The sequence below is a fragment of the Fulmarus glacialis genome, unplaced genomic scaffold, assembly GCF_000690835.1.
Source record: "Fulmarus glacialis isolate BGI_N327 unplaced genomic scaffold, ASM69083v1 scaffold35440, whole genome shotgun sequence".
Lineage (NCBI taxonomy): Eukaryota > Metazoa > Chordata > Aves > Procellariiformes > Procellariidae > Fulmarus > Fulmarus glacialis.
Window position 1 is genome coordinate 2,991 of NW_009187741.1, and position 18,016 is coordinate 21,006.

General features: G+C 40.0%; 1 protein-coding gene across 3 annotated transcripts in view; it reads right to left on the minus strand.

Annotated features, from left to right (window-relative positions):
• Positions 1 to 331: 331 nt before the first annotated feature.
• GRB2 (growth factor receptor-bound protein 2) overlaps positions 332 to 18,016 on the minus strand; it is a 46,655-nt gene continuing 28,970 nt past the window's right edge. Inside the window, exons 2-5 of one of the 3 annotated variants that reach the window (XM_009576169.1) lie at positions 10,678 to 10,775; positions 4,735 to 4,857; positions 2,094 to 2,262; positions 332 to 706 (exon numbers count right to left, since the gene is read on the minus strand). In XM_009576169.1, coding sequence (XP_009574464.1) covers positions 521 to 706; positions 2,094 to 2,262; positions 4,735 to 4,857; positions 10,678 to 10,775 — 576 coding nt within the window. In that variant the 3' untranslated portion in view covers positions 332 to 520. The remainder of the gene's footprint in view (positions 707 to 2,093; positions 2,263 to 4,734; positions 4,858 to 10,677; positions 10,776 to 18,016) is intronic. The other 2 variants (XM_009576177.1, XM_009576186.1) reach the window with 2 other exon arrangements.

An 18,016-nucleotide genomic window follows, 5' to 3' on the forward strand; every position in this document is an offset into this window, starting at 1 on the left:
CCCAGGCAAGAAGAGCTGAATGTTGAAGGCAAAAGCAGAGACTGATTTTTTTTTTTTTTTTTTTTAAAAAAGGCAGGACTGTGGATTTGGTTCTTCTCTCATGTCCCTTCATGTCAAATGAAGACCGTTTGCAGAGAGAGAAAATACCAGCAGAGTTTCTCCCTTTTCCTTTAACCGCATGGCTAGGACTTTATATGGCATTAAAACTTCATGCACTGATGGACAGAGGAGGAGAGGGAAACAGGAAGAGTGAATGAAAGGGGGTAACCCAGGAGCAGCTGAGGAAATTTGTTACTTTCTTTTTTTTCCTCTCTCTCTTTTTTTTTTTTTTTTTAAGATAAGTTTTGGTGTGTCCCCACCCCGCCCTTGAAGTTCCGTACTGAGTGAAGGAGGATCACCTCATGGTGAAAGGTGACTCAGGTTTTATCGCCGTGTGATTTTAGGTCACTGGCTGCAGTTAGGCTCTGTATGTGTATTTACTGTTTCTCTGGTTTCTTTAAATAATCTCTAATATTTATCTCTAGATGTTCCGGTTCACTGGGGTGACATAGTTGCGTGGAAACATGCCCGTCTGTCCGTGGCAGGCTCCCTTCCACCAGTTGGGGTCAGAATTGTCAAGGACTTGGATAAAGTCTCCGCGGCGGAAGCCCAGCTCTCCTTCCTCCTGGGGATCAAAATCAAACAGGGCCTGAACATATGTTGGTTGCTGAAAGGAGAAAGAAAAAGATACGCAAAGTGAGAATTATCCACAGCACTCGAGACATCTGCTCCCTCAGGCAGGAGCTTAACTTACACCAGAGTTTAACAATAAACATTCAGGTTGTTTCATTTCCCTGCAAGCCAGCTTTCAACATCTGTAACAAATGCTTGAATAGGAAAGCATAGTCTATAGAAGACTAAAAAAAAGCCAAGTTTCTGTGCAAGAGCCGTTATAAAGACAGCAGACGACTCAGATGTTTTCCAGTATTTTCCAGTATTCATCACGTACTGTAAATCTGTACTCTATTGCAATTCAATGGTCTTCTTGCTTATTCATCCTGTTTTCATCAACTGATAGCATGAATATTACTAATCTACCTAACACTGTGATACACAAAGTTCCCCCTAAAAACTGGATGTTGGCATTTCACGCATTTTCCTCAAAACTCTCCAGTACCAAGAAATTCTGACGCATTTTGCCTGGTCAGCAATTGCTTCCATTCTTATGGAAAAGCTAACAGTTAATTTAAAATGCATTTGCATTCTTAAAATCCTGAGGCTATGAAGGTATCTTCATTCTTGCCATTTTCAGCCTGCTGTTTTCTCATCTTCTGTTTATCACTGACCCGACAGTGCAGAGCCAGATGTTAATTCAGACAAACTGTGGCAAAGGGTGCCCGTGGCACCTGGAGAGCAGTACGAGCTCCACACCCCTTGGCTTCAAGCTAGAACTAGAGTGCTGCACACGGAGGCAAAAGGATTTATCCAAAATCGACAAAAGATCCAGTTACATCCACCATGACATTTTGATTGCCCTGGGAAATGGAAAAAACCAAAGAGCTAGATATACTCAAGCTGCTCTGCTGGCACTTGGCAGTAGATTTTGGTTTCTCTTAACACTGGCTAGATCCAAACCATCAGGGTAGAGATGTTCCATATGCTACTACCTGTAACCATCTCTTCAGGAAAGACCAGTACCAAAGCTTCATTGGCTATAGAGGGGTACAGTTCTGGCTATGAATCAGTACAAGTAGAACTATCCCTTCTTATTATGTCCTAAAACAGCAGTAAACCATTTTTAAATCACAGGAATCAGATGACCTTCCTGCAACAGTATCCATAAACATTAAGACAAGCCAAGTGTTCAAGCAGCAACAATAACACTTTGCCAGAACTGAAGAGGAGACTAGGAGTTAGCAGGTAGGCTTTGCACAAACATCCTGCTTGTTTCCCAGTGTAATTCCAGCTGTGGGATCTAAGGGTATGCTTCCACAGACAAGAAGAATGTCAGTCAGCTTCTCTCCATCCCTACTCATTTACTCTAAGATGCAATCACACTTCAGACTGTGGTTTCAATAGTCTGAAAAATGCACCTATGAGAACACTTCTCTTACCTGTGGCACCTGTTCAATGTCCCGGAGAAATATTTGCTGGTTCCTGGAGACAGATGTGGATCTGTGATAATCTACCAGCTCGTTCAAAGAATTGAACTTCACCACCCAGAGGAAATACTTGCCAGCCCCATCTCTAAGCACCTTGAAGTGCTGCACATCATTTCCAAACCTGTGCAGAAAGAATGAAGAACACAAAAAAAAGCACATTATTAGTCACCGAGTACTCCTCTTTTGGGATCGTCAGCACAGAGTTTGGAACAAAAAGGTCTTTCAGGGCACAGTGAAAACTGCCAATGACACTGATGATATACATACTAACTGGTTGGTGTAAAAAAGGTGTCTGAAAACCACTTGTCAATTGTATTTTATAGAAATCAGTGATCAGAGAAATAGAATCCAAATACTGAATTTATTTAAAAAAAAAAATCCTGCATGCTTCACGTGTGCTTTTCTTGTAATAGGACTTCAGTTTAAAATCAGCTTTTCAAACCACTCTGAATTTGCAGAAGTTTGAGGTCTTTTTGTAAAGAATTTCTGGTGTTACAACACTCTCTATCCTGGGTAACATGCAGTATTTCAGCTTTTTATTTTACACTACATTGCCACATAGCTGGCATCCACTACATGCACTTTTTGATGTATGTATACAGTCACCTGAGTCACTGAAGACAGTGCACAGAATACCTCGGACACATACCATGGACTTTGCAGTACAAGTGCAAGGTCACATTCAACTAGCTACACCATGGTGCCTTCCACTCCACATTCCCAAATACAAGATTTCAAAGTCAAACAGTATAAGCGCTTCAGTTTAGCTCTTCACACACAGCAATTTCACAACTGACTTGAGCCAGTTTAGGTTTGTGCTACTCTTGCTATGGTCCTGTACTTCTCACCGTCTCAGTCCCTCCCTCACACAGCACCACTGGGTGTGTGTGATATTGCAATACATAAGCACCAGTCCCTTTATAGGTAAATTGCTGGGAAAACACTGCCACAGGGAGGGTAGGATTGTCTCTTTTGGGAGCCAGTCTCGACTTATGCAAAAGACTGTCTTGCAAAACAAAAGGATCTCTCTAGTACTTCAAAAACAAAGAACAGAAAATGCTCGAAAGGTGACGCAGCAACTCCAATTCTGTGTTAACAATTCTTTCTGACAAATGATGGCATTCAGTTGAAGCTTCTTTTCCACCAATTTTACTCTGAATAAAGGGGAACTCCAAAGAGTCCATCGGGATTTTCCAGACGAATGGCACATCAGTATTTTTGCTTCAGTCTAAAACACTGAAAACAGGAGACAACTGCTCCCCACTTGGCATGCACAGCTTCTGTACATTGGCTGAAAACGTAGACACTATCTTGGCTACAAAGCCAACATGAAACAACTCATGAGTACTGCCTCTGCTCTCCCTTCCTCAACCTGAGAGCTTCTCACCATTTCAAATCCTGCAGATCACTGTTCATTACCACCAGATGGCAACACTAAGCTAACAGGCAGGCAAAGCTATGCCACTATAACTTTATGTTTCTTAAAGGAATGCACTTTCTGGAATGAAACTTCATTCATATCTAGTAATCCAGCTAAGATGATTGTATCCAAGACAGAAATATAAACATCTCTTAAAATCAGTGGCTTTAATCCAGTTTGTTGGCATGAGTCAGTGCTGCTACACACGAGGACAAAAATTTGGTTACATACCAAAGATGACCAGAAAAAAAAAATCCTGCCGAGACAGATCACTGATAGCCACAGAAAATAGAGCAAACTAGGAATCGTGCATGAATAATTAAAAATTAGTGTTAGGATTCTAAAGAAAATCTGGTCCATTTCTGGTAGGAAAGGGGAAGATTACAGAAAACAAAGAAAAAGGCAAAAATCAATGCTGAGGACAGAATCCCTTCCACCCCCAACTCATGTTAAGTTATATCACATACACTTGCAAGTTACTAATACCTCTATTTTACAGTGAATTCAGATGGGCAAGATAGGTAGCATGGTATTTATGGGCCATTGCTAGCTAGCAGGAACTCCTGCTGATTAACAGCCAGTACTTCTAGTAAGGTTATTCAAGGATGAGAACTGCTCCTCCTCACTTCACTGTTTTTAGACTGAGTTTCTCTACCAACATGGAATGCAGTTGTGAGAGATGGAGGCCTCTGCATTCACAGTTCCATGTCCCAGTGCTAAACAACATGAATATCCCCAAAGCATGCGCCAAGCAGACACGAAAAACATATTTGGAAGTGTACTACACAAGGAGAACAGATAAGAGTAATAACTTATACTGTAGAAGAGGAATGAAGGAGGATGGGAGAGAACATGTACACACTGGGCACTTTGTGGCTGTAAGGAGGAGGAATGGGATCCACAAACAAACCAACAGATAGTGCCTGAGACTACATGAGCCAGACAGCAACATGCCACCAGGTCAGCCTTGCAGGCTCATTACAAACCAGAACATATATATTTGTTCTATTAAAGAGGGAATAAATAAGTATCACTGGAAGAACAGGAATGCTACAGGGCATCTGGAATGTTCCTGCTCCTCAGCATTGACAATCACCTGTCCTTTACCCACGAGTCCAAATGAGCAGTAGATGGCTTGATTGCCACACATGATTGCTTCTTGGCATTACTTACTTGACTGAAAGGGAGAAGTCCCCAGGAGCACTCTCACTCTCCCTGATGAGGAAGGCACCATCATGTCTCTGTTTGCCTAACATCTCTTCAGCCTTCGCTCGGGGAATCTTTCCAAAAAACCACCTGCGGAGTGCAGAAAAGAAAACAATAGGGAAAGTTAAGAATTTTAATCCTTTCATGGAAGAGACAGATGTAGATATTCACACACAGACAAAATGATTCCTAACAGAAATAACTACAGTGCACCTCACTGCCACTCCAATACAGGCTACTCAACCATGCAGTTTTTCACAATGTTTCATCCTGGCAATGAAGCAACCATGACTTGATAAGCAAGTGCTTGCAATAGCCCTGTTTCACCTAATTTAGCAAAGCAAAGATATAGTAAGAGTGAAATCCTCAAATTATAGGATTTATTTTCAGAGGTCGAAAAAGCCTGCTCAAAATTTAATGCATCAATCACATTGTTTTGCACCCTATTGTATCTGCAGTTTAGCATATAAAACATCACAATGAGAACCTAACATACACAATTGCTTCACGGCAAAGTCCTGCTTTGTGAGACTGAGACGACTATCCTGGGAACTGGCTACAACCTTGGACAAAGTTAAAATGTCTACTGTGGTCTGCACTGATATCTTAGTAATCAGGCCTCATAACCTAAAGTCAAACAGATTAAATGTCTAGCTCAAGCAAGAAACTCAAGTCCCTTCCTCTATCATTAAGGAATAAAGTCTCATGTCTCTACATGCAAAGTTTTAGTTGTCCAAACGGTATGATGCCATCAACTCGGAGACAACAAAGTAGTCCTGCGCTAGTGGCTGGTCACTATTGAACTTCCCTATGATATAGCAGCATTTATTTCACTATTAGTATCCAAAGATAATCAGTGGGGAGTAATTACACAGTCTCCTTTATTACTTATGCCTCCTAAGGAGAAGCCAGCCATGCCTTAGTCATGATTTGCAGAGCAGACAATAGAGAAAATTTAAGTTATCAAGGATTAAGCACAGAAACATCACTATTTTAGTGGGTAGGAATCTCTAAAAAAAATGTAGTATTTGCAAAATGCAAGGGAAACACTGGGAGTTCACTCACAGGTTTCTCTTCAGAAACATCACAGCTCTAGAAACACGATCCTGTCTATGGACTGACCCATCCTGCACAAGTAGAATGTGTATTTGAAAGAAACCAATTTCTAGTCTCTTTTAGATCAGGTAGTAAGACACAGTTGCTTCAGCAGAGAGAATCAGTAGCTTCATTCAGCAGCTGGCTGTCCTGCAGCCCAGAGTCCAACCTTTCTGACCCCTTCCAGAGCACTGTGGTCAAAGACAGGTATCATGTCAGAAAGCTAAGGCAGGTGCCAGGAGTGGAGTTACATGCAGACCAAGTGAGAAAAGTTCCCTCAAGGTCTCCCTGTGTCATTGCAGAAGAATGCTGAGCTGGACATGCAATTCGGTTCTAGGAAAGATGCTGATAATACTTGTTTCAGTAGCCTATTTTCTTGCTTTCTCCTACAGTCAGGAGAATCTAGCAGCTTTCACATAAGCAGTCACATGAAATAGCTGCACAATCAGGCCACATCTGAAATTCTTGACAGCTGCACAGAAGTCAAAGCCACAGGCTGACCACCTCCATGACACCAAGGGTGAACCTACCTCAGGCAACCAGATCATCAGCACTGACCAACAGTTCCTAGTCACGGGATTCTTACCCACATTTACATTTGCATTTCCAGACTAACCCAAGATTAAAGACAAACAAGGCTGAGTGGTAGATCACGTGGCGTGGGAAAAGCAGAACCATCCTCACAACCAGAAAGTACAGCTTTCAGTTCTGAGTAACAGATCACACAAGACAGAAGCACTTACCACAGCCTATAACCATGCAGATGATTGACCTTACAGGAGAGCATTTAATAACAAGAGCTCCACTCACAAAGTTTACTTTCCACAGTGAAGATTTTGGTGCAGCAAAAAGACAAAAGTTGTAGAACCCTTCCTGAAACAGAGTCGTTCTTAAGAGAAGTTGAAGCTTTCATGAAATCACAAAGTCACAAGGTCTCCCTCTCTAAGAAGCAGCTATCTCTAGAGGTGAAGGAGAACCCAATCACTTGATTACAGACTCTCCAGCTACTGACAAGCCCTCGCCCCTCTCAGCAGCTGTTTTCAGTATCTGCTCACCACAGGAGGCTGCACAAAAATACATCCGTTTATTATATCAAGGATGATGCATCCACAGATGTATTTCTACTATATGCAACACATTCAATAAAACAACTCTAGGACATCCCCCTTGTAAAAGGAGCATTCACTCCATTTAGCTATGCAGCTCCATTATGAAAAGCATTTTGGCACTGAAAATGATACATCTTGTTTACAAACTCGGTTTCCATGATCACCTAGACATGTTTTACTTGCTTGCAAGTCTTCTTGCATACTTTTTATCCCCTGGAATGGAAAGGAAAAGCTTTCTCCCACAACCATCCTATTTCCAGCGATAAAGAACTTAATGGCATTTACTACTTTTCTGGTGGTTTAGCATCTGCGTTGCTTCTCAGTATCCAAGGTGGTGGCAGAGACAGCAGAGGGAGCATCTGCCTGTCTCTCACTGCACTCTGCTGCCTTCAAAAATCAAGAAACCATTATGTGAAACTCCTTCAGAATTCAAAGGTAGTATTTTGTTTCCTGGGCTTTTGGCACAATTGTCAGAAAAGTAAGGAAGTCTTGAATTTTGCCTCTGCCAAATGTTACGTAAAGCAAACTTTATATTATGATTTTAGATATCTTGCCATAGTTCTTGTTTACAAAATGTTTTAACTCTGGTTAGTTCTCAAATAATTCTCAATTACTCGCATGTGACTTGGAAATGAAAGCCTCATCTTAAAAAAAGAAAACAAAACACCTCACCTATCTCTGTAAAATAGAAGGAAAGCCTGAAAGAGCTCAACTGAACTTCTATAATCCTTCCTGAAGCCTCACAAGCATACCCTATTTTCCCCCTAAATTTTACTGAATCACTACAAAGTAGAAGTGTACAATTTGATTAAAGGAAGTAACACTTCCAAAGTAACAATACCAAATTCTTACAGTTTTCTACCAGCTGTTTCTAAGGCACTTTAAATAGACTAAAAATCTTTCACAATTCTTGAACTCCCTTGCAGCTTTATGACTCCGCTACCACTTCAGCCATTCAGAGTAAACAGAGCTTGAATTTTAAATATAAAAAAGATGAAAAGCAAACCCCATAGATGAAAGCAACAAAGTAAGTTATTTTGAAGGACTAGTGTATACTTAAGAACACACTTGTAAAGCATCAGAAGTGTTGTGCACATACGAATCTTTGCTATGGAATGATTGAAAAATTAACAAAAGTCACAGTATGTCCAAGAATATTAGGCCAAGGAAACTGAACACAACATTCCCACAGCTTCCCTGGTGAAGCGCTAACCTTGATAACACTTGTCTCCAACTAGCTTTGTAATGTAGGTAAAACTCATCCAGTCAGCACTGCAAAACCAAATCCAGGCATTACTGCTGATGCTGCACAGCTAGAGGGAGATGCACTGATTGGTACAACACAAAGTTCACATCGCATTCAGGCTCATTTCAATCGGCAGTTTGGCAATTCTTTTGGCTTTACTTCGCACAACCATCTAGCTTGGCCGATTTCCTCCACCTAAGTTAAATACTGCAAAGTGAGACTTCAGGAATACCTTCAAGAAAACCTGATTACAAACACCAGTGCTTGAGACACACACACCATGAGTCTGATCCAGGCCATGTCATAAACACCAAATTCTTCCCCTGCCTGCTTAAAGAGAGGAAGGTAATCCTGCTGCTGAACTGCACTGTTGTGCCTTCACAGGAAGCCTCCCTGCCCAGAGTTTCCTGCAGCTCTTCTATGAGTATCATGCCTATGTCTACTCACATCTTTGCTTTGTTAATTGATGTGGCAATTCAGATTAACCCTTCAGAACCCAGGTGACTCAGCTGGTGACCGAGAGGCGCCATATTTTCCTTTCAGCTTCATTTGCTAGTAGTTACAAAGCAAACTGGAAGATTTACAAAATACAAGCGAGAAAAACCACTGCAGTTAAGACTAGCTATTACTAGTATATATACTAGGGCTGGAGTATTTAAGTCTCAGATCCTAGGACAGGATTTAAAGCCATTTTCAGTTGCTTTCTTTCCAAATCCTCTTGAAAAGCTCTCGTGCCGCCTTCCCACAACACGGTTTGATACCAGTCTGAGAAAAGGAACATTCTCTTTCTAACACCTAGCCAGCTGCCTGCAATTTGCTTTTTGTATGACCTGCTGGACTACTTGGAGAGCTCTGCATTACAGCTAAGCTAACATTACACTATAAAAACTTTTGCATAATTTCCCAGCGTTGTTACTGCACTAGTTAAGACTCCCAGCATTGCTGACACATGGAACTAACTCCATCCAACTGCCATCAGCAGTTTAAATATCTTCAGAAAAGGTCAAATTAACCATGCTTATAAAACACTACCAAATTCACCCACTTGCAGGCTCAGATATTGTTCATTCCCCTTTGATATCAAAAAGTGATAAACTGACAGTTCTATCCCTCTAAAACAAAATACCATGGATGATTACAGAACTGATCATCATCATCGCAGGAGACATCACCGCAGTATAACTCAAATGCCTGCAAAACTGTTACAACAAGAAGACGTGTGATGATTCAAATCAATGAGAGAGAGAAATTGCAATGTACATTTGTGATCCCCAGTGGACTAGCACGTTCAGGGTAACCTAGATATGTTACTGCAGCAGACAAGGCTTTAAACAATTTCAGAATTTTCTTGTGCATCCTTGCTTCACTTCCCACACATGGCTGCACTAAAGCAGTATATCTCCTCTCCTTCTTGGGACACAGTCCCTCAAAAGCTTCCTTCTGCTGTTTCAAAAGAGCCCTTAGAAAAAGAATTGATTGCATTTAACTGCCATATCTTAATGATATAATTACAGCCAACAATTAACAAATCGATCATCAGTTTTTGTGGGCAACTGAACCACTACAGCTCCTTGTAAAAACCCCGATTACAGGTTTTGCTGCTGCTTCCTAAACGTTTTCTCCCCTTTGAATCTGTTACCCAGAGCTTGCTGTTTTCCTGTTCAGATGTTGAAAGATCTCAAAGGTTGGCAGAACCGGAGTTTAGTAGAAGACAGTGGAAATACATGAACTGATACAAAGAAAAACCCAGTCAAGAAATGCTACTGTTTTCATATAGTTGATTTTTTATTCTAAGAGGAAACGTTCAAAGTAGTTACTCAAATACAGTTCTCCAAAGCTACAAATCAATGCAACCATACTTGCGTAACAGTACATACTCTTTGAGGTTGGCCTGTTTTGCAGGGAAGGTGTTGGAGCAGGTGAATGTTAGCGGTCCTGTCCAACCTAAATTATTGTGTCACTTTATACTCAGGATGTGACATAGACATACTAAGAGTTCAGCTCCAAATATCCTTAAATATTTTTCTGGTGAGCTCTGAATGCCACAACTTTTACTCTTATCTGCTACAGTAAGTAAAATAGAGAATCATCACACGAATGATGATCACAGTCGCTCTTTTTCCTGGGGCAGTGGTAGTGACAACTCTCTACTAAAGTGTTTTCTTGTGGTTTAGGCCTGCTACCCCCAAGGTCAGTGTGTCTGACCCCACAGCAAAACACCAGAGCAATCACCAGAAAAATTTCCAAAATATCCTGCTATATAGCCAGCTGTGAAATGAGTTAGAGTGCAGAACACTGCAAGTTGCAGCCAGAGATACAACTCAATAGCCGTCCCTTATCTATCCATACATTTTGGTAGATCTGGTGAGGTACACTTTGTATAGTACAGCAAACCTCCCTTCTGTTTGAGAGGATGCGCAAAGTAAGATCAAGTGAGTCTATCACCAAAGCTCTACTTACGGATGTGGTTTCATTTCTATGTAGTTCTTGGGAATGAAGCCGTCTTTTCCATTGAGTTCTGCCTTGTACCAATTCTGATCACATTCTTCATTCAAAACCTGAAGGAAAAACAAAAAAAAAAAGCTTACCACATTTCAAGATACAGCAAAACTGATGAAGGTACTAGCTTATTCTTCCCATTCTAGCTTCAAAGACTGCTCTTGTAAGATGAACCTAAAAAAATGGTACTAGTCATCGTGCTCCACTGCATCTCATGAGCTTTCAGAACTGTGGTGAACAAAAAGCTGGATGAGTAATTTAAAACACCCAAAGGATTTTAGTGCCAAAACACCATGCTTTAGTAAGAAAGTTACTGTAAGTCCACAGGTACTTTTAACTAACATAACTAGACTGAGATCTGTGCCAAAGATTAAGTTGGCTGCCATCACCAAACAATTTTGTCCAAAATCTGCAAGCCAAGAATTTCTGATTCTTTATCACTTCTAATGATCACTTTTTCCTGAATTCAGCTGACAAACCTGATGTTTTCAGCATAAATGTGATTTCATCCAGCTTTTCTGCATTTGCACTGGTTGCACACTGGATATGTTAAAGATTCTAGGCAACATCTATATTATAGAGAATTAAAATAAAAAAACCCCACCTCCCTCATGACAACATTAACACAGGCCCAGCTGCACATACAACTAGCAGCTTCAGCTGGTTTTGCCGATACAAGTTAAAACCAGGTTAAATCGGATGGCAGAAACAGTGACTTCCCTGCTGAGCATTTTTTATGTTAATAAAGCAAGTTAAACACATACAAACAGCAAATGTAGATGAACAAAGTTTCTTCTCTCTCTCTTTTTTTTTTTTTTTTTTTAAGGGATACTTTTCTTACTATAACTTTATTCTAAAATGAATGACAGATCAGGAGTCACAATAGAGGAGCCACAAGAATAGGTAGCTTTAAAAAGCACAAATTGATACTTCAAAGCATACTTGCTCTAAAAACTTCGGTACTTTATTTTTCATTGAATTTCTGTCAACTGGTACAGTGCAATAGGCAAGCTTGGTACGCTGACTGAAAGCAGTCTCTCGAATAAAGTAGTATTACGTTCTGTAAATACAGCCATGCTATAGTTTGAAACTACCTCTCCTCAAAAAGATTTTATTTGGTGCTGGCAGTAAACATGACACAGAACCTGCCCCCCCCTTTAAAATTAAGCACCACAACAACACTTTTCCCTGAGCACTTTCATTCCTTCTCAGCTTTCTGAGGTTCTTTTTTAACTTTGTGACAATGGCCAACAAAAAGCTGGATCTGAGTTTTAAAAAAAAAAAAGAGATATATTTAAAGCCTCAAGTCACAAAAGTGTCACATGATTAGCATTGCCTGAATGCGGGAAGACGAGGAAATGCAAAGAGAAAGACAACATGAATGCAGATCCAGAGATCACATACTACATACACACGCAGTTATGGTGGAGATATAAAAAAAAAAAAATCCAAACCCCCAAAATCTTCAGAAGCAATTATTGCCATTTCTGACTTTTTTTTTTTTTTTTTTTCTATCTCACTATGTTTCTTTTTTGGAAGGGTGATGAGAGGAAATTAAAAAAAAAAAAAAAGGAAAAGCTGACAAGAATTTGCAAGTGTAGGCCTTAAAATTCTTATAGCTGATAGGAGCGCTTCAGAAAATTAAACTCTAAAGATCAATGCCTTTCAAAAATATGTGACATATCAACACTCTAATCTGCCTCATTGCTGACTGCTACATATAAAAGAGAAAACCCTCAACACCTACTGAAATGAAATCCGGTAAAGCAAAAAGAGAACAGAATCTGAATCTCCTCAGTGAATTACAGTGGGTAATAGTTACCTTCCTGTTCCTTAACTTCCAACCAAAGAGGCTAATGGTAGGATTTACATCCCCCAGGTGCTAGCACCTCCACTGGGGAACTAGCACAGTAGCAGGGCCACATCTACAGAACTTCACGTCTGTAGCAAAGATATGCACCTTTATGGCCCATTTCAGGATATCTTCAGTTGAAGAGACTTTAATACTTAAAAGATCCTAAGTACTTTTATATGGATAAAAATATTTAAGCTATCTTTTGTGCAATTACTACTGTGGACTTCCATTTATTTATTTACAAGCATTGTTATAGCATGCATTACAATTCAATCATTTAGCAAGGATAATCTGACTACAGGTCATGAGCAGTTCAAGTGTGGCTCTGTTACAGTCTCTGAGGTAAAAGCTTGCACATGGAGAGTTGACACAAATCAGCTGATGTCTGCTGAATTGCCTTTAAGCAAGAGAATGGTGCTCATCTCTCACAACTACTGTACTAACTGCGAGACAGCATTCTGTGCAGAAACTGATTCAACTCCAGAATATGAAATACAAGTAGATGACACCAGCAGGCAGCTCTGGGATACTGAGCAGGGAAGATGGAGATTAAAAACAGGTATGTAAAAAAGTGAATTGCATAGAGACTAGGCAGACAGAGGGCACAGGTTGAAGCCCAGATCTACAACTCAAGTCACGCAAAGATTTTGACACATAGCTTGCATGACCAGGAAGTTTGATTGTTATATACCTCAGCCACCATCACTAGAGTAATTTACAATACAACAACACACAAACGTGACACATTTTGATGTGATTTCTAATAAGCCAAATCTTATGCAATAGCATGCATTCCTTTATCTCATCTTTGATGAGATTGTGTACTACAAACTCATTTCATTACCAGAGAGCAGTTAAGGGATATGGCAGTCTGTTCTTTTTCCAAGAATAAAAAAAACAGGTAAACTGTAGCTTCGTATGAAGGGCATTACCACATATTTGCGCTTTTGGCAGTAGGTATTAAAAATTATCAGAAGTTCTAATGCCCAAATGTAAATTATTTTAATGAGTTTTATCTTGCTCTGAAGATATGCTAATAGATTTGGAGGAGCCAAATCACATAGTGCTTGGGGTACTCATTAATGCTTGGCCTGAAGCCAAATGCCAGTGAGGGAGCATTGCCGAGGCATGCATTAAGCTTTGTGACCAGAAAAAAATAGCTGGATAAAAGGTATAGTAAGGTGAACTGCCTACATATATGCATATACAACCTCTTCAAGGGACTTCTGCTGTAATAATGGATCCTCCACAGCTCCCCCCCTTCAGTGGCTTTGTTTGCTTCAAGGACTTTTTCCTGCTTCACACCCAGACTGACGTATCTTCATAGCTGGTTGTCCTTTCTAGGATCATTTTAACTAGCTGTCACAGCTCCATTCACAAGCTGGCAGACAGCCAAACTATCCATGTCCTATATTATATACCAGAGAGCTTATATACACACAGTCACCCTGTAAACACCCCTGTTTTCCCCTTTCTGGGTCTTTCAGTGTGCACTCTTCCACAGGCAATAGAATGTACTATTTTCTTTACAAAGCTCCCTGTTCATGTATCATTTCAAGAGGAGTCACCTCCACAACACAGATATCTACAAAATCATTTTTTTCTGACAGTGTCTCAAATAGACACCGCTGGAGCTGCTCCCAATGCTTAGTCAAGCAAAAATGACTTGCACTGAAGTACCTTAAATTCAGGACAACTTTGCAGTCACATGCACAAGGCTGGAATTCTGGTGGCTGCTATGAAGTTATGTAGCTATTACTATGACAACTGCAGAATAGTCATGTAAAATTTCACCTTTCAAAAAAACTTATGCCACTAACTCCATTAGTGAAATACAACTAAAAAGTAAGTCAGGAATACACGTAAGAACTCTCTGTGCTGGTGTATCCGGCTTAGACATTTACATCTGACGTTGCTCTCTTTTCTTTTAAATTGTAAACCCACTGAAATGAAAGAACTGACTTTAAGTAATTAAACCATTTTGCTGCAAAACATTTTAAGAAAAGCATCCAGTAAATCCATCTATCCTATACCTCCAACTGGCCTCCAAGTGATTTCCAGATAATAATTAAAATTTATCATCTGGATACTTAAAAGCCAGTGCTACACCCCTAAGAAAAATAGATTCTTAATGGAACTATGGTAAGATTTTTCCCAGACTTACCGAAGCTATAAAATTTAGTTTAAGTACTGCATGTATCACTGGATTTTGCTTTGAAAATTTCCCCAAGTACAAATAAATACAGATAAATTAAGCAACAAAATGAAACTTAAAGATTCCCTGCTCCAAACTGAGACAGATTCACTGCTCCAAACTGAAACAGCCTTCAGAGTCTGCAAAAAATCTAAAAGGCACAAACACTTATTTATCTCAACAACTGTTAAAAACTGCTGCTCTTTGTATAGGTCAAAACATAAAGCATTCCTTTGCGGCCAATACCCTTGTCTGCTATAGATCTAATCAAGTCTATGCCAGAGTGACTCTTCCTTTCACACTGGGGCATCTGTGCCTGAGAGGAGGAAGAAGGAAGGATATTTTTAGCCACTACATTTGAACACATACTGCCATGTGATGTCCTCAGTCTGTAGTCAGCCCTGTTTTACAGTAATAGTGGCTCAACTGCTGCCCGTCAGTTTCCTAGTTTGATAACAGATCTCTTATCAACAAAAGCCCATCTGTTCCCATGGAAATGGAGAAGAGGCACTGCTGAAGAGCCACACAAGGCAGTTCCAAAGTTTTAGCTAGAACAGTTCACACACAACAAGCATCCCCAGCCATTTTCCAATTCCATATCTAGCGATTATTTCTAAGCACAGCTTTTCCACCCTTGTGAATTGTTGCACACCAGCCTTGATCCTCTCAAAACCAAACAACTTTCAGGAACACGCAGACACTAAACTTGGAACATAACAAGCAGGTCTTGCATCTCAACTTGCAAGCTGACTCCCATATGCAGACATGAAACTAAACATAAGGCCTCAAATGCACTTATGTGCTTCCGAATTTAGCCAAATTCATCAGAATGCTTGGGTTTTGGAGAGACAAAACCCAAAAAACTTCTTCAGAGAGGGCTCTGAGTTTTGGCTGAAACTTCTCTTTTCCCTGAACTGTAAGGTTTCAGGATTCTTGCTGTGCTAACTGAAACAGAAGGTAACATAACTGCTCAAGTACAACCTGTTAGCTGCCAATGTGGTTTTTCTCCTCGACAAAGTTGTGCTGACACTGCCACAAAGGAAACAATGCAGTGTATTAAAAACGCTCCCAAAGTCTCAGGAATCCAAGGAAAGTGCTCACGACACTTAAACTAGGGCAGGAATTAAAATTTAAAAAGTGAACAAACGATTCAAAGGCAGCAATGCTGCAACTGAGTTTTTAAGCCTGGAAATTACTCGTCCCAGGGTGGAATGGTTGTTGGAAAGACGGTTCTCACCCTCCGCAGAGGTGCTTTAACATTTTTCATTTCAGGGAAAAATGGCTCCTTGTCTGCTCCAAGAAGAGAGGTACAAACGAGCTACAAAACTAGCAAGCACCCACTGCTTCAAGGGAAGCTACACCTGGATTCAACAGAACAAGTTCAACACATTATATAGCATTTTTCATCCCCACAAACTTACTGCAAATGGCACCACAGGATATTCAAATTAATCTCTGCAGAAGACAACCCAAGATGTGGCCTGGTAACCTGCAGCTCCCTGCCTCATCCTCATGTTGCATGAAATCCCTGAACAAATGAATCCGTGTCACTGGCTGCCTAACGCCATCAACAAGGCGGCTGTACAGAGGAAATGGCATCTTAAGGAAATCTAGGGTAATCTGCACATCAAAATGGCATTGTAATTCAGGTCAAGCCACATCAGAATTTTTCTTTTCTTAGTTTACTCATCATGACACACAGTACAATTTATTTTAACTTCCAACATTCAATGCAAAAAGATACATTAGACAATTAAGGTAACTAGCTCAAGAACACATAACTGATAAAATATTTTAGGCTTTTCCTTAAATTCAATTTATCATAATCACACATAGGAAATGCAAAATATCCACATTTTTCAGATCAAAACCTAAAGCACCATGTTTGGACATGCTATGAGATTGTGAATACTTGCTCTCTAGGTGGTTATAAAAAGCTGTGAAAACGCTTATTAACCACTGATCAAGTGTTACTGGAAACAGCCAGAGAAAGACTGTTTCTTAAACTGCACTCAACTACCAACTATTATAATATAATACCTAAATAATGCATGTAGATTGTAATATAATGCAATAATGTGTTATGGATACAGGTTTTCATTCTCACCCTCATCCCAATTCTCATTATCACTATAGAAAAACTTCTTCCACCCTTATCTTTTTAAGGGCACAAAAAAGGCACAAAATACAAACTCCAAAAAAATAATTTCAGAAAGTCTTCCCACCAGAACAAATACGAAGTACAAGGGCCCTTCTCCCCCACTCAAGCGATGCTTTTGTCAGAAGCCTTATCTGAAGTGACGACTGCTACTTCAACACAGTGCACACACTGACTTTTTACATTGACAGCATTTACCACAGCAGGTCAAGCAGCTGAAAGCAGAAGTCAAGGACAGCAAATTTTGAAGCTGTTCAAATCAAAAGGCTAGTGTCTGGGTTACATACTGCTGTCTTTAGACATATTTTCTTCTTAAAGAAACTAAGTTATTTCCATTCATCTTGAAGGAACCGGGAAACTAGTCCAAAGTAAAATACAAGACAAAGTTGAGAGAAAACAAACCAAAAATGACAATGAAAGTCACAGGACACAGCCACTCCAGGATCTAAGCTTCTCTTTCCAAACTGTAATTAATAGTCCCCCACGTCTATTGCACAAATCTACTCCTCACTGGAGGTTCGTTCCATATAAACATACATAGGTAAATCCAGTATTCCCCTAACCTTCAGAAAGGGTTGATGGGGAGAAGTAGCTGGTAAGATTACAGGAAACAATGTTACTTTTAACTACGTGAGATAAAGGCAAGTTGCAATTACAATTCCATGCAATATTTCACCATGCAAAACTCTAGATAGAGAGAGAGAGAGAGATACAGTGGTCAAGAAATCCACAGTAGCACTGGCTGGCAAGTACAGTAAAGTATGTTGTAACAAAGTCCAAAGAGAGGAATGTAGCTAGGAATTAGCATTGAAGCTTTCACTTCAAAGCCACCTTTTTTTTTTTTTTTTTTTTTTTTTAATGTAACACAAGAATACTTGAGGCAACTTTAAGTCAGGTGAGGTACAATCAAGTCTAGCCACAAGGACAGAACTCAGCACAGACTAACTTACCCTGCCTCTCAGGCCTTGCAAGTTTTGCACTACTACTTCCCCTCTGGCAAAAGCCTTCAATTATGAAGACTTACTTATTTATTTAAGATACTAGGAGAAAGAGAGAAAGAAGTAAAAAAAAAAAAGAACAGTCTAGACAATTC